At 46.7% G+C, this 14,861-nt stretch overlaps 1 protein-coding gene across 2 annotated transcripts in view; it reads left to right on the top strand.

Annotated features, from left to right (window-relative positions):
• The window catches only part of LMX1B (LIM homeobox transcription factor 1 beta), a 91,588-nt gene extending 77,388 nt beyond the window's left edge, over positions 1 to 14,200 (top strand). The window contains exons 4-9 of one of the 2 annotated variants that reach the window (XM_087914736.1): positions 1,996 to 2,228; positions 2,863 to 3,041; positions 4,151 to 4,228; positions 4,325 to 4,391; positions 7,775 to 7,936; positions 13,192 to 14,200. In XM_087914736.1, coding sequence (XP_087770862.1) covers positions 1,996 to 2,228; positions 2,863 to 3,041; positions 4,151 to 4,228; positions 4,325 to 4,391; positions 7,775 to 7,936; positions 13,192 to 13,349 — 877 coding nt within the window. In that variant the 3' untranslated portion in view covers positions 13,350 to 14,200. The remainder of the gene's footprint in view (positions 1 to 1,995; positions 2,229 to 2,862; positions 3,042 to 4,150; positions 4,229 to 4,324; positions 4,392 to 7,774; positions 7,937 to 13,191) is intronic. The other variant, XM_087914737.1, reaches the window with a different exon arrangement.
• Positions 14,201 to 14,861: the final 661 nt, after the last annotated feature.

Genomic DNA, 14,861 nt, shown 5'->3' with positions numbered 1-14,861 from the left:
TCATCTAATCACCATTTGCAACCTGGACTCACTTAGCAACAATTGGCTTAATTGGCCACATGATTCACTTCACGGCTGCCGTAAAAATGGTTATAAAACTGGGGTCTGGCCGTTTATGACAGCACAGTCCTAGGACGGAAATTCTGGTCACAAATCGATTGTGACTAAAGAGACAAGGAAGAGGATTGTGGTTGTTTAGTGGGAAACATGCAGCTGTGGTTTTGGGATATGTTTTCCTATCGACTTATCCTAAGTTTTCGCTCTGTGCCTGGAAAATAAGACCTGGGGACGAGTGACGAAGAAGAGAAAACGTGGTTTAATTTCCCAAGAGGCCTCAATCAATTAACATCCCCGATTGATTAATACGTCCTGTGAAACGGATGCATCCAGCAAGCCAGGTTGTCCTGCCTTTATAACTTTGTCCTGTTTAGCCTGTCTCTTGAACCTTGCTTAATGCGGACGACAAACCTGGTGCGGCGCTGGGCTTATCTCGCCCGGGAGGGCTACAGCACAACCGTTAACAATCTTATTTGCCCCACAAACAGGAGGAAATTAAAGAACCTGGGGCGAGGCAATTGAAACGGTAAAGGTTAGTTGTTAGGGCTCGATTATAAGAGCAAACAGCGCAGAAGAGGAATTGGGAGGTAGGCAGGGCAGGATGGATTTGAAAGCCAGATAAGGAACCAGAAGGCAATAAATCAAGGGCATGATATAACGTGGCCAGATGGCTTGAATCCTGGCACTGCAAACCACTGGCAACAATGCCAAGGCCCCTCTTGTGCTGCTGGGGGCATTCCTGGCACATGGGTCACATGGGAACACGGAGAGACAAGCTAGATTTCCCCCCAAAACTTAGAACCTGGAATCCTACAGCCGGAAGGGACTTTGGAGGTCTTTTAGTCCAACCCACAAGGGGACCTTATACCATTTCTGACAGATGGCAGCCCAGTGACTTCATCACTGTTTCTTCTTTCCTTCCCGACCGGTTTTAGATTGTTTTCTTTTCAGTGACGTAACTTGCTTGTTTTGTTTATTGCGCAGTGAAGAGGCTGCCCAACTCCACAGCCTATAAAATTAATAAATATTTACAATATCAGCCGGTGGCAAACCTAGAATTGTGGCTCGTGCCCGGAAGATTTGCTAGCAAGCATTACCCATCAGTTGAGCTCAGCTCTAAAAATGGCAGGAACCGGAACAAGGGCCGACCCGCCACGGGAGAGTTCAACAAATGCAAAAATTAAATTAATTTCAATGGAACCGTGGCCAATAATAATAATTAATAATAACAGAAAGAAAGTCAAACCAGAAATATGAGAGTCACAATCATTTCGATGAAAACGCAGTCACCAATAATAAAAGCAACTGAACGCAACGATTAATACACCATTGAATTGTCTCCCCGCGAGTTGCTTTAGACTAGGGGTGTCAAACTCGATTTCATTGAAGGCTGCATCAGGGTTAAGTTTGACCTGGGGATGGATAGCTTGATGTCACTCATTGAGGCTCCCTTTCCCAGGCTCCGTTTTGAGCCACTGTGGCCTCCTGCAGCCTTCTGCCAGCGAAACAGAGCTTGGGAGGGCCACACGTGGCCCGCCTGGGCTCCATTTTCGGCTGTGATGGCCTCCTGCAGCCCTCTGCCAGCAAAAATGGAGCCCAGAAGGGCTGTGGGTTGCAGGAGGCTGTTGTGGCCCAAAATAGAAGCCGGGAGGGCTGCACATGGCCCTCCCAAGCTCCATTTTTGCCGGCAGAGGCACCGTGGGCAGGTCCTTCGGTGTTTCCAGGGCAGGCCCATGGGGTGCTTAGATCTGGCCCACCAGCCTGCCCTGGATCCAGCCCCCGGGCCTTGAGTTGGACACCCCTGTCTTAGACCCTCAAGAATGGGGTGCGTCTTGTCCTTCCTTCCCTGGTACAGACCTACCTGACACCTCTCTCTCTCTCTCTCTCTCTCTATCTATCTATCTCTATCTTTGGTTGGATTCTTCTTCTCTCCCACAGGTTGTTTGCTGCCAAATGCAGTGGGTGCATGGAAAAAATCGCCCCCACGGAGTTCGTCATGCGGGCGCTGGAGTGCGTTTACCACTTGAGTTGCTTTTGTTGCTGCGTCTGCGAGCGGAAGCTGAGAAAAGGGGACGAGTTCGTCCTGAAGGAAGGCCAGCTCCTTTGCAAAAGTGACTATGAGAAGGAGAAAGACCTGCTCAGCTCCATCAGTCCCGACGACTCCGATTCAGGTGAGGCCCGGCCTTGCTTGGTTGGGCTTCCAAAATGCATCTTGATGGCCATTGTGTGGTGCAGAATGCTGGACCATTGTCTAAATCTGAGCTCAGGGCTCTTCTGATTATCATTTCTAATCATCAAAGTTTTCAACAAAACTTAGAATAATTTGGAAGGGACTTTGGAGGTCTTCTAGCCCAACCTTCTGCCCACGGCAGGAGATCTTCTACCATTCCGGACTTTCTTTGAGTTTGATGGGGTGGATGCACATGATCATAGAAAGGAACAGAATAATAGAATTGGAAGGGATTCTAGAGGTCCTCGGTTCAACCCTCCATCTATAGCTCAGGATAGAAATATGAAGTCCACCTTTGAAGATTGATTAATCAATCTTGGCTCGGTAGGGCAGGAAAATTGATGTGCATCCTTTCTATAGAGTTAACAGCTGTTTCCTCTCCCTTTTTAGCTATTTCCTAATTAAAAATAATAATAACAGAAGAGCTCAATCCATCCACTCTAGTTTATAAACCTGGCCCAGTTGTGAGGTGTAAACCAGGTGATGTCATTTAGCCAAGCAAAGCATAGCTTCACTCAAGTGTGTGAAGCCGGCCTCTTAGCTCTGCCGTATTTGCACGATATATATATCAACAGTGAAAAGCGACGATGAGGATGGGGACATCAAACCGGCTAAAGGACAAATGACCCCCGGGAAGGGAGGCGATGACGGAAAAGATCCAAGAAGACCTAAAAGGCCACGGACGATCCTCACCACACAGCAGAGAAGAGCGTTCAAAGCCTCCTTCGAAGTGTCTTCCAAGCCTTGTAGGAAGGTAAGTTTCTCCTTCATCACGCCAACCAGGGGTGGGATTCAGCCGGTTCAGACGGGTTTTCAAGAACCGGTAGCAGAGATTTTGAGTAGTTTGAAGAACCAGCCAAACCCACCTCTGACAGGCCCCGCCAACCCCATCTCTTCTCCCCCTCCCATGGAGTCCCAGCTGATTGGCAGGGTCTTCTTTGGTTGCCCTGCATGGGAGAACAGAGCTGGAAAGCAGGTTAGTGGGGTGCGGAGGGAATGGTGATTTTGCAGTATCCTTCCCCCAGCCACGTCCACCAAGTCATGCCATGCCCACCAAGCCATGCCCACAGAACTGGTAGTAAAAAAAGTTGAATCCCACCACTGATTCACTGGACCCTATCTCAGCTTGCTGTCACACTTAGGGTTGATTCTTTGCCTGCCATTATCATTTCTTGGAAATCAGAGTCTGTTCTGACCCAAGCCTTGTTCAAATCAAACAAACACAAAGTATATATAAAAACAAACCTTTTTAATGTATCTCTGTGAATTCTGTTCATTCACAGCAAAGAGTAATTGAAAACTAATTGTCCCAGATAAGAGGAAGCCCTTTCAAGGTTGTGAAAGGCTGCCAAGAACACAAGAGTAATTGCAGAGAAATATCCGAAACCAAAAGTCTCCCAAAACAAATCAGAACAGACAGGACTCTTCCACGAGAACTTGGAGTTGAAAGAACTTCCTTGCTTCCTGCAAAGAAGCCAACCCCAAAGGCTGGCTTTTATCCCTTATGGGAGGAGCCATCACCTTGCAGCCTTACTCCTGAGTCGGCGGTGCTGTTTCAGCTGCTCTTTCCTTCAAGCCGCCCTGCATGCACGCACACTGGGCACAGGCTCCTCAGGGGACTCTTTGTCACTGCTGCCAAACTCCCCGACCTCCGCAGACAGCATCCCGCTCTCTGATAGTCCTGGCCCCATCCCTGCATCGTACACAGGCCCCTTGTCCAAGTCCTGGCTCTCAGAGACCTCAGCCATCTGCACCTGCTGCCAGAGAACTACAGCAGAACCAACCCTTGCCAGGTGGATTAAAATGCAGGATTTGGGGAGGGTCTCGGCCAGCTTAGCTTTCTGTATTTGGCCTTTCTTGCAGGTACGGGAGACTCTGGCGGCTGAAACCGGTCTCAGCGTTCGAGTTGTCCAAGTCTGGTTTCAGAATCAAAGAGCAAAGGTGAGACCTCAGGGAAGGCTACCCAAGCAGCCCCGCATCAACAGGGGAAGAACCGGAAGAAGCCGGGGCTGATTTTAACTCTCTTTCTTTTCGCAGATGAAAAAACTGGCACGGCGACATCAGCAGCAGCAGGAGCAGCAAAACTCACAGCGACTTGGCCAAGGTAACTGGCTTGGAACGCTTAAGATTGGTCCTTTATTAATAAAAGGGAATATTGGTAGCTCCAGGTTGAAGTGTGGAGTCCTTGGGGCTCTCTTGAGTCTGGTGGTTTTCTTGCAGACATTTCATGACCCAATTCAGGAACATCATCAGTGCCAGAAGGGAATGGAACTGTGGAGTTGAGGGGGTTTATGGAGAGGAGGAGGAGGAGGAGGAAGAAGAAGAGGGAGGAGGAGGAGGAGGAGGAGGAGGAGGAGGAGGAGGAGGAGGAGGAGGAGGAGGAAGGCTAGGACTATAAGGTCCTTGGTGCTCTCTGAGCTTGGTTGTTTCCCTGTAGACGTTTCACATCCCAACCAGGTAACATCATCAGCGCTAGTAGGGAGTGCAGAGTTTGCTCCTGGTAGCTTGCCCTACAGCCAGCAGTTCTTCCTCCTGTCTCCCAAGGTCGTTTGTGCATCCTGTTACAGAAAGTTAACCCATTTTAGGGTTCTGTGCATTTCCCGTTTCAAAATAATAGGAAGCTGTGCTGCCAGTTTTTGGCAACTGTGTATTCAATTTGGCAGTGTGGTTGGGGAAATATAAGACACCCCAGCAGAGGGGAAAATATGGATATCAGGGCTGCAAATGTCCAGGGGTGACCAGTTGGTCACCCCTGTATTCAAAGCAGCATAACTGCCCACATTCTGCATGTTCCACCAGAATAAGCGTAATATGCCTTGGCACATTTTCAGCTCTTGCGCCCTGATAAATAATTGGCGTTGGGTTCATCCTGTCTGCTTTGGGCCATGCTGGCACCATCCGGCGCCAGTCAGCCAGGGCTGGCGAAGTGCCACAGCAGAGACTGGACAAACCCAGGGCCCCTGCCCTGCCCAGCTTGCAAAATCCTTGGAGTGAGGATGCAACGGCAGCCTTGGCACAGGCATGAGAGAAGCAGGAGCTCTCGTCAGACGGGCATTGCTCAATGTCAGAGGGAGTCGGCTGGTGCCAGGCCTCTTGGGAGTGGAGTCGAAAGAAAGGTCGGGCAACTTCTCTTTCCATCCTAGGACAAGTGAGTCACTGCTTTCAAATAACCCCTGCATGGGGCTGAAAGATACGGAGCGGGTGGGGAAGGGGGAAGTTAGGAAAAATTCTCCGCAGGGTCAAATCAAATCCAGATTCCAAATTTGAGCGCCTTGCCCAAGTTAAGGAAAGAACATTCACTTAGAGACTTCCTTTCTCAGGAGAAAAAGGATTTTGCCATAGTCACAGGAATGGAGTGGGTTGCCTGGCCTTTATTTAGGGGCAAGTGGTCCCTGTGCAAGCATTGTGTACGTGGTGGGATCCTTGATACACCTTGAGCTGGGTTGTTTTCTTGCAGGTGTTTCATTACCCAACTAGGTAACCTCATCAGTGCTAGAAGGGAGTGGGGTTTGCTCTTTGTTTATACACAGTAGTCTGTCCTACCAGTGTTGATGAAGGTGTGATTTTCTCCTTGGAGTATTGTTTTCTGCTTGATTTGTTTGTGTGGTGTTAACCCCTGTTTACCTGGTTATTGGTTGATGGGCAGGCTACTGAATATAAGCAGGGAGCTAACCCTACACTCCCTCACGCGGATGATGTTTCCTAGTTGAGTAGTGAAATGTCTGCAAGAAAACAACCAAGTTCAGATAGCACCAAGGATCCACAGAACCGCTCCTCCTCCTCCTCCTCCTCCTCTTCCTCCTCCTCCTCCTCCTCCTCCTCCTCCTCTCTGCAGACTCCACTCTCTTTAAGTACTGATGATATTTCCATTTGGGTCATGAAACATCTACAAGAAAACAACCAAGCTCAGAGACCACCAAGAACCCCACAGTCTTCTTCCTCCTCCTCCTTCTCTCTGCAGACCCCACTTTCTTCTAGCACTGATCCCTAGTTGGGTCATGAAACATCTACAAGAAAACAACCAAGCTCAGAGACCACCAAGAACCCCACAGTCTTCTTCCTCCTCCTCCTTCTCTCTGCAGACCCCACTTTCTTCTAGCACTGATCCCTAGTTGGGTCATGAAACATTTACAAGAAAACAACCAAGCTCAGAGACCACCAAGGAGCCCACAATTTAACCCTAAGCTGCAAACTTTCTCTTCCGTTGGCTATTGTGTGCAGACTTCTCTCTCCAGTCTGCAACCTCGCTGCCCTTCCTTATTCAGCCTTGTCCTCTTTGCTTCACCATCTTACGTGGTAGATGGAAAGTTGTTCTCTAGGAAAAAACAAAAACAAGAAGTAATAACCCAACAAATAGTTTTTCACTTCCTCTTCTTTTTCACGATCATTTGCTTCCTCTGCCTGGTTTGCAACCAACCCTCCTCCCATAAGTTATTTACACCTCTGTTCCTCTTTCTGAGGGCACGGTGAGCTAATCGGGGAATCACAGAATTGATACGATATGAAGTTGGGGGATGACATCACTTCCTACATAGGTTCTACAGTTTTTCATAAGTAGGCTCCATAATCCCATCTGGATGACATGGGGCTGGTTTCCTAAAAATGTGAATCATTTCCGTTCTTGGGTTTCCCATGTTTTGAAAGAAGTTGGATATGAACAGGCTGTTGAGTCCTAACAAATATGGTTATTCTTTTAAGGTTGAACACAGTGCCATTCGCTGCCCAGAATCTCTGCCTATAAATTTGAAATAATAATAATGATAGACAAATTGACAAATTTGCCATCAGTCAATTGCAGAAGGCAGGTTTACTTGGAACAGCTTCCATCCTGCGGCGATATCTGTCTATCCAACATTTACCTACCCTAGGTCCTTGGTAAGGACTCGATAGATAGGCAAAAATGCCAAACCCAGTCTGAACATCTGGCTGACTGTGCGATTAATAATAATAATAATAATAATAATAATAATAATAATAATAATAATAATAATCTCAGATAAATGTTCATCTGACTGTTAATAATAATAAAAAAACATTGGCATTGACAAAATTTCTATTAGTCAATTGCAAAAGCTGTTTATTCATCCTGTGCTAAATACCTTTAAAACATCCACATCTGCCTATCACAGGGCCTTGAGAAGGACTCACTAGAAGGCCAAAAAGGCCAAATCCAGTCTAAACATCTGGCTGGCTTTGCAACCAACAACAATAACCACCACTGGCATTGACTCAATCCCCATCAGTCAATTGCAAAAAGGCAGCTTTACTAGGACCAGGTTTCATCTTGACACGGACCTTTTTTTTAACCCCATGAAATCACCACATCTGCCTATCCCAGTTCCTTGTGAAGGACTTGACAGCTGGACAAAAATGCCAGACCCAATCTGAACACCTGGCTGACCGTGTGAGGAACAATAACAATACATACTTCTGGTAGGTTGACTGGGGGCCAAGCATTAGTTGGAGTTGTTTTTGTTTCTTTTGCAGAAGTAATGTCCAACCGGATGGAAGGGATAATGACGTCTTACACGCCCCTTGCACCACCACAACAACAGATTGTAGCAATGGACCAGAGTACCTACGCCACTGATCCTTTCCAGCAAGGTCTCACCCCGCCACAAATGCCAGGTGACCACATGAATCCTTATGGTAAGACTCCCTGGGAATCAGCTGCCATTGTCATGTGCAAGTAAGACCTTCAGAACCTGGAAGGGCGCAGAAGTGTTTCAGAGAACCCATAGAGTGCAGTGGTTAAGGATGGACTCAAGAAAGACCCGTGGTTGTCCATTCTTGGCTTGTGAAACTCACTGGATGATTTTAGACTGGTTGATTTCTTTCAAACAGCTTTGCAAGGAAGGTTGTAGAGAAAAAAATTGCTGCTTTTATCTCCTAAAGCAAAGCAAGAGAGAGATCTAAATTCAGAGATCCTCTCGATTAGAGTCTTTTTTCCGTCTTGCTTCCTTGCTTCGAGGTGACAACGCAGAGCTCCCAGGAACAGACAGATCAAACTCACCCTACGTACGTGTCCATCGGTGACTTCATTTTAATCCCGCCAAAAGGGTCCGAACACACATTAGAGAGTAGTCCATGGTAGTGAGAGCATTATAGGACCTGAAAGCTTCGTCTGCTCTTCCTTTCTTCCTTCCTTCCTTCCCTCCCCTTGTTCCTCCACACCCCATTGGCAAATGTGGGGATTAAATCAGCTCCTTTCTCATTTCCTGAAGCAGCGATGGCTGTCAGAGGTTTTGAGCCCTGCCTTCAGGGCAAATGGCATTTCCTAAGGCTGTTTTTCCTTGGATTGCCATCGTTCTCAACTCCCATGCCAAGAAAGACAAGAAGAGGAGACGTAAATAAATGAATCAGTGGAGCCCAAAGGGCGTGGGGAAGAGTTACTTCTCCACCTTGGGCTACTGATGGCAGCAGTTGACCTTCTGAAGGACATTTGTGCAGTGTTAGATGTTGACTTTGGTCTACCAGATCTCAGGTGGGTTCCATAGTTGATCAGCTGCCCTCAGAGAAAATCCATTGCTTTGTTTGGAGCTTAAAATAGATATGAAGAACAGTTTCAGGAATTGGGTATGTCTAGTTTAATGAAAAGAAGGATTGGGAGATGACACAAGGGCAGTCTTCCAATATTTGAGGGGCTGTCCCCAAAGAAGAGGGAGTCAAGCTATCCCCCAAAGCACCCGCATACAGGACAAGAAGCAATGGATGGACACGGATCAAGGAGAGAAGCAACCTAGAACTAAGGAGAAGTGAGGACAATTAACCAGTGGAATTCCTTGCCTTCAGAAATTGTGGGTGCTTGTCTGGAATGGTATAGGGTCTCCTGCTTCAAGCAGGGGGTTGGACTAGAAGGCCTCTAAGGTCCCTTCCAACTCTGTTATTCTATTTATCTCTGCATCCATTATGAAGCCAGAGTACGAAAGAGCCACAAGGAGTTAAACAGCCACATTATTCTGGTTATGTGCTTCTTATTTTAAGGAGGCCTGAAACTGGAGAAAGTCGGGGTGGGTCAGTAGGGACCAGCAATCCCAAGGCTTGTCTTTTCACAACCACATCAGTGAGGAGGCGGCATCAGATGTGGTTTGGCAGAAAGCTGGTTTACCCGCTTGCATCCAGAGCTTTTTAGCATGCAAATTGATAACAGCTCTTATCGCACACACAACAATGGTATGTGGGGGTAAAATGTCAAGATTCCCAAACTGGGGGCGGGGTGAGGTGGGAGGGGGTGCCAGATGGGTGGCATGGCAATAGGAAAAAACACCCCCAGTTCATCTCTGTGGCTGGGCAAGGATTTGCTGTTCATATTTTGCCCTTCACCCATCAAGTCGTGTCTCGTATGAGATCTGGCTGCGCGCCTGCGTTGAATAATTCAGAGGTCTTAATGTTCAGCTCAGCTTTGTCCATCAGGTCTTTAATGTCCCCGGAACAGATCAAAGCACTAGGTCCTTCTCTTCAGCAGGATGGTGTTTGGAGTCCTAGATCCAGATATAATTGCTCATTTTAATGTCAACTCTCCTCACGGCGCCATTCCCATCTCCAAAGAGGTCCCGCGTTTTCCAGCCGCTCAACCACTGGAATCCTTCTGGATTCTCGTTGAATAAAAGATCAGATTCCAAAAACAACAGCAACAACGATGATGATGATAATGATAATAATAATGAAAAGGCTGTATGGAGCAAGGTTTCTTCTGCACTTTTGCAACCGCTGCAGTTTCCAGAAGCAATCCGTGGGCCCTGTTGCAACAGAGTCACCCAGGGATCTAGTCCTCGTGATTTATCGCTTCACATCAGACTTCTAGGCAGCGTTTTCTAAGAATGGGAAAAAAACTTCCTTGCCGCCTCAAACCCGCCCTGATTTCACCATAGGGGACAAATGAGTTTGTGGAGCAGGTAAACAAACAATGGCCGAAACGCACCTCAAAGAAACAACCCAGGAGGAAAAGGCAGCGGTAATGAGAAGAGCGGGAAGGAAAGCAGAGACAAGGACTCAATATAAAGAAGGAAAACAAGGACGGTAGACGGGGCTGGAAGAAAGAACTCGCTCAGTTCTCAGCTGAGCCGGCGGAATATTTCTGCCTTTCTCTCCTCTCCTTCCTTCTCAAGCGATGGGAAAGGCTGCAGTTGGGGAGCAGCCCTCAAAGACCCAGGCGGATTGGCTGGAGTCCATTTCCAACCCAATTCGCTCCATCAGCTCCTTTCAATCGTGCCCCTTGCCTGGCTGCCCGGCTAGGGCTGATGGGACTTGTAGTCCACCTCATTCCATGGATACTCTCGTCTCAAGTGGCAGAGAGACATCAACCGTGTCTCTTTGGCTTTGGGAAACTTCCTTGCCTGTTTTAGATCACCCTCTTCCTTGGTGATCAACAGAACACGCTCCTGGCATTCTAGCCAAGTTTGCGTTGGGGGAAGGGGTGAAAGATGGAAGGGGGCCCTTCTCTCTCTCTCTCTCTCTCTCTCTCTCTCATCACGGGGTTTCCCGTCTTGCAACCCCTCCCCATTTTCCTTCCAGTGGCAACTTTTATTGGCACTGACAAGATTCGATCCTGGCATTCCTCAAAGCCACAGTTTCCTCTGGTGGAGTGCAAGATCATTTCTCTTTTGCCAGCTGGCTTGTCGCAGATTATTTGCTCGTGTCAGATTAAAAAAAGGATCTTTCCTGGTCCTTCTCTCTCTCTCTCTCTCTCTCCCTCTGTTTCTTTCTTTCTCTTTTTCTCTTTCTTTCTCTTTCCTCTCTCTCTCTTTCTCTTTCTCTCTCTCTCTTCTCTGTTCTCCCTGTTTCTCATTTCCCCCACTCTCTTACTTTCTCTTTCCTCTCTCTTTCTCTCTCTCCTTCTCTTTCTCTGTTCTCCCTCTCTTTCTCCCTGTTTCTCTTTCCCCCCACTCTCTTTCTGCCTCTTTCCTTCTCTTTTTCTTTTTCTTTCTCTCTTTCTCTTTCTGTTTCTCACTCTCTCTCCTCCCCCCCCTCATTTCAAACTGTTTTGAAATGTTATAGACTGCAAAGCAAACAATTTACTGGCAGAGAGCCCAACCTTTTTTTTACATCCCGCCCAATGATGCTATTTTAGTACCATTAAAATCTCCACCAAAGAGCCAGGCCTGTTTTTTTCCTCTTCATCTGATTCTTCAAGTGCAAATTATTCTGATTTTTTTCTTCTGCAGAGAAAATCAATACAGCACAGCCTTCCAAAAGATTATGACAGCTCAAAATGCACCCAGGGCATCTGAGTAGTATTATTGTTATTGTTGTCCTTATTATTCCCAGAAACCAAACACCCTGGAGATTTAAGATAGGCTTCTTAAAAAAATTTCTCCAATGCTTTAGTTTGCTATTCGCGGTCATTCTTTGGAGCAGAAGTATATCCAGATGTGGGAATCATGTGTAGAAATTCCTCCTGGGTCCACAATTCTACATTGCAGCTAGTAAAGGCCTTAACCAAAAGTTGGCCACGTCAATCCAGGTTTGCAGTGATGCAAAAATTGAAGCAGGAGTATTTCCAGCCCCCCAGATATTGCTAGATTTCTGATGTTACCAAAATCCCATGAATTGAGTTTGCCTAGAGTATGTCATTTTCAAGTTTACTGTAGATGCAAATTCAGAGATGGAGACAGAGAAGAAGTAAACTTAGTACAAGAAGAAGAATTGGTTTCATCAGCTTTCTCCCAGATGTAACAGAATGTCAGTATTGGAAGCAGCCTTGGAGATCTTCTAGTCCACCCCTTGTACAAGCAGGAGATTCTATACCATTTCAGACAAACGCTCGTCCAATCTCTTCTTAAAACCCTCAATGATGGAGTGCCCATAATTTTTGCTATTCCACTGATTGATTGCTCCCACAGAAATCCTTCCTTAGTCCTGAGTTGATTCACTCCTTGATTAGTTTCCATCCGTTGCGTCTTGTTCTGCTTCCAGGTGCTTTGGAGAGTAGGTTGACCCTGTCTTCTTGTGGTAGGCCTTCAAGCATTGGAACACTACTACCCTTTCAACCTGGAAGAGCCTTTAAAAAAATGGTACCTCCAACATAATTGGGACATCCAGCCCTTCTTTTCATTAAACAGGACACATTCCTGTCCATCTGAGAACAGGAGACTTCAAGACATATTTTTGATAGCCAGTTTCCCCACGAGCAATCAGACTGCTGCGCATTGCGAACGGGTTCTCATGTACTGCCCTTCAAGGCCAACATTTCTTGGGTGGCACAATTCCAAGCTTCCATGGTGGACATCTTCAACCTTCTAAAAAGAACCATATCATGATAGATCTCTGTTGCACAGGAAGGGTTGAAAGCTGATGGAAATGGGCGTGCTTGTGTGAATCCCTTGCATGGGTGAAATCATATATGGATCATACAGAATAAAATATTCTTTATTGGCCAAGTGTGATTGGACACACAAGGAATTTGTCTTGGTGCAAATGCTCTCAGTGTCCATAAAAGAAAAGATGCATCCGTCAAGAGTCAAGAATCATCAAGTCCAACACTTAATAATAGTCATAGGGTACAAATAGGCAATCGAATCATGCTAGAAAACAGTCAATATAAATCTTAAGGATACAAGTTTCAGTCATACAGTCATAAGTGGGAGGGGATGGGTGATAAGGAGTGATTTCTATAGAGATTCTTGGTCGTCCAGGTCATGGTTTTCCCAAAGTTGCTCCCCCCCCCATAGCAACTGGACTTTGTTTTTCCTCGAAGACATTTCGCTTCTCCTCCAAGAAGCTTCTTCAGAACTTCTTGGGTGAGAAGCGCAAAGGAAAAAGCAAAGTCTGTTTGCCTTTGGAAAAGAAAAGCAATGTTGGGATATACCTCTCAGACGTTTATAGCACCCTGTGTCAGTCAACCCAGCCTATTAACAGGTCTATATTCTGTTTTTTTTTTCTTTTTCTCTCTCTCTCTCCATCAGGAAATGACTCCATTTTTCACGACATCGACAGCGACACGTCTTTAACGAGCTTGAGTGACTGTTTCTTGGCTTCCTCGGAAGTAAACTCCATGCAAGCCAGGATAGGAAACCCCATTGATAGGCTGTATTCTATGCAGAGTTCCTACTTTGCCTCATGAAAAGCAACTGGGCAGGGGCGGGAAACCAGCCCCGCTCTTCCGAACTTCTTCTCCTGGACCGATGTCGCGAGGAGCTCCTTCCCGTTTTCCAGCTGAAAACAAGAAAATAAACCTCACACAGCCATATTTTTCTTCTTCCCCTCCACTCTGATATTGGTCACCTGGGATGACAGGAGCATTAAGGCCCCGAGAAACAGACAGGCAAAGGAATCCTCAGTCAGAACGGCTAAAAAGGACCACGCATCGCTCTCAAAAAGAAACCGAGGTTGCCAAGGGTTGGACCAAGAAAATGCCCGATGCTCCCGTGGTTAGTTTCTTCTCGAACCCCGTCATGATGGAGGCAGACACTTCCCACCTGCCTTTGCTTTTGGGGCGTTTTCTGCAGGCTGCCCCCGATGCAAAGTTGGTCCAAGCTGAAGAAAAAAAAATTGGAGAGGACTGTCCCAATTTTGTTCTGCATGTTTCCTCTTCCACAACAGACTGAAAACCCTCAGGGCCGTGGAAACGCTTTAGACAGAGCTGCGATTCCTAAAGCCACGTTCCTTATTTCCCCTCAGGTTTTCTTTTCCTTTCTTTTACTCTCCATCAAACCAAATGGGAACCCTTCTTCACCCCGCCCAAAAAATAATATGGCCTCCTCTGGGGCCATTAAGTTATAGTCGCTGCACTGCCTGGAAATAAGGGGAGTGGGAATGGAGGAGAGAGGAGTTGGGGGGGAAAAACCCCGGAAAATAATAAGAGAAATCGAGCCACGTCGTCATAATTATCACATTTCTTGGAGGGGAAGAGAAAGAGTCAAAAAAAAAGATGCTGAACTGGGGAGGCAAAGTTAGATGGGCTGTAATGACAACCTTTACCCGGAAAAGCAATTTTTTTTATAAAAGGTAGGGCCAGAGATATTCTGGAGCACCCGATTTTATTTCAGGTTGTTCGCCATTCTATTAAAACTTTACCAAAAAAAAAAAAAATGGTGAAGGAATTCAGTGCCAAATTTCATGTCTCCACCTAACCCCTCGCTCTCTTAGCTTTGATTGACAGTCATCTGTTGGTGATTCCCATTTGTTTATGCCGATTTGACAGCGATACCCCACAGATCCTTGCTTCGGGACACGTTAATTAGAGCCGACTATGGTTTGGATCTTTTCCCCCCTCGATGGGGTTAGAAGAAACCCTTTTCCTCCCCCAGCTCCACTTATCCATCATGTAATTGCAAAAGGCAAGCCGTGATGGCGTTCTGTCTAGCTTTACTCATGATGGGCACTTATTCCCCAGCTGCTAGTCGAAATTAAACCTTGGCAGATGCAAAGATGTGAAACACTTTTTTATGATGCGTGCCACACAGAAATGCCACGGGAATTCCACCTTTGGTGACTAGTTAGGTCAGAGGGTAAGCCAACATGGGGCCCTTGAGAAGGATGTTGGACTCCTGCTCTGAGTCCTTTCTTCCCGTTACTGAGTTCCAGATGTTTTGGTCTACATATCCCATCAACCTCAGGTAGTTTAGCCAAGCTC

Source organism: Pseudonaja textilis, chromosome 17 (genome assembly GCF_049901715.1).
Source record: "Pseudonaja textilis isolate UNSWEBS1 chromosome 17, rPseTex1.2, whole genome shotgun sequence".
NCBI classification, from domain to species: Eukaryota; Metazoa; Chordata; class Lepidosauria; order Squamata; family Elapidae; genus Pseudonaja; species Pseudonaja textilis.
This window is presented reverse-complemented; position numbering and strand designations above follow the sequence as displayed.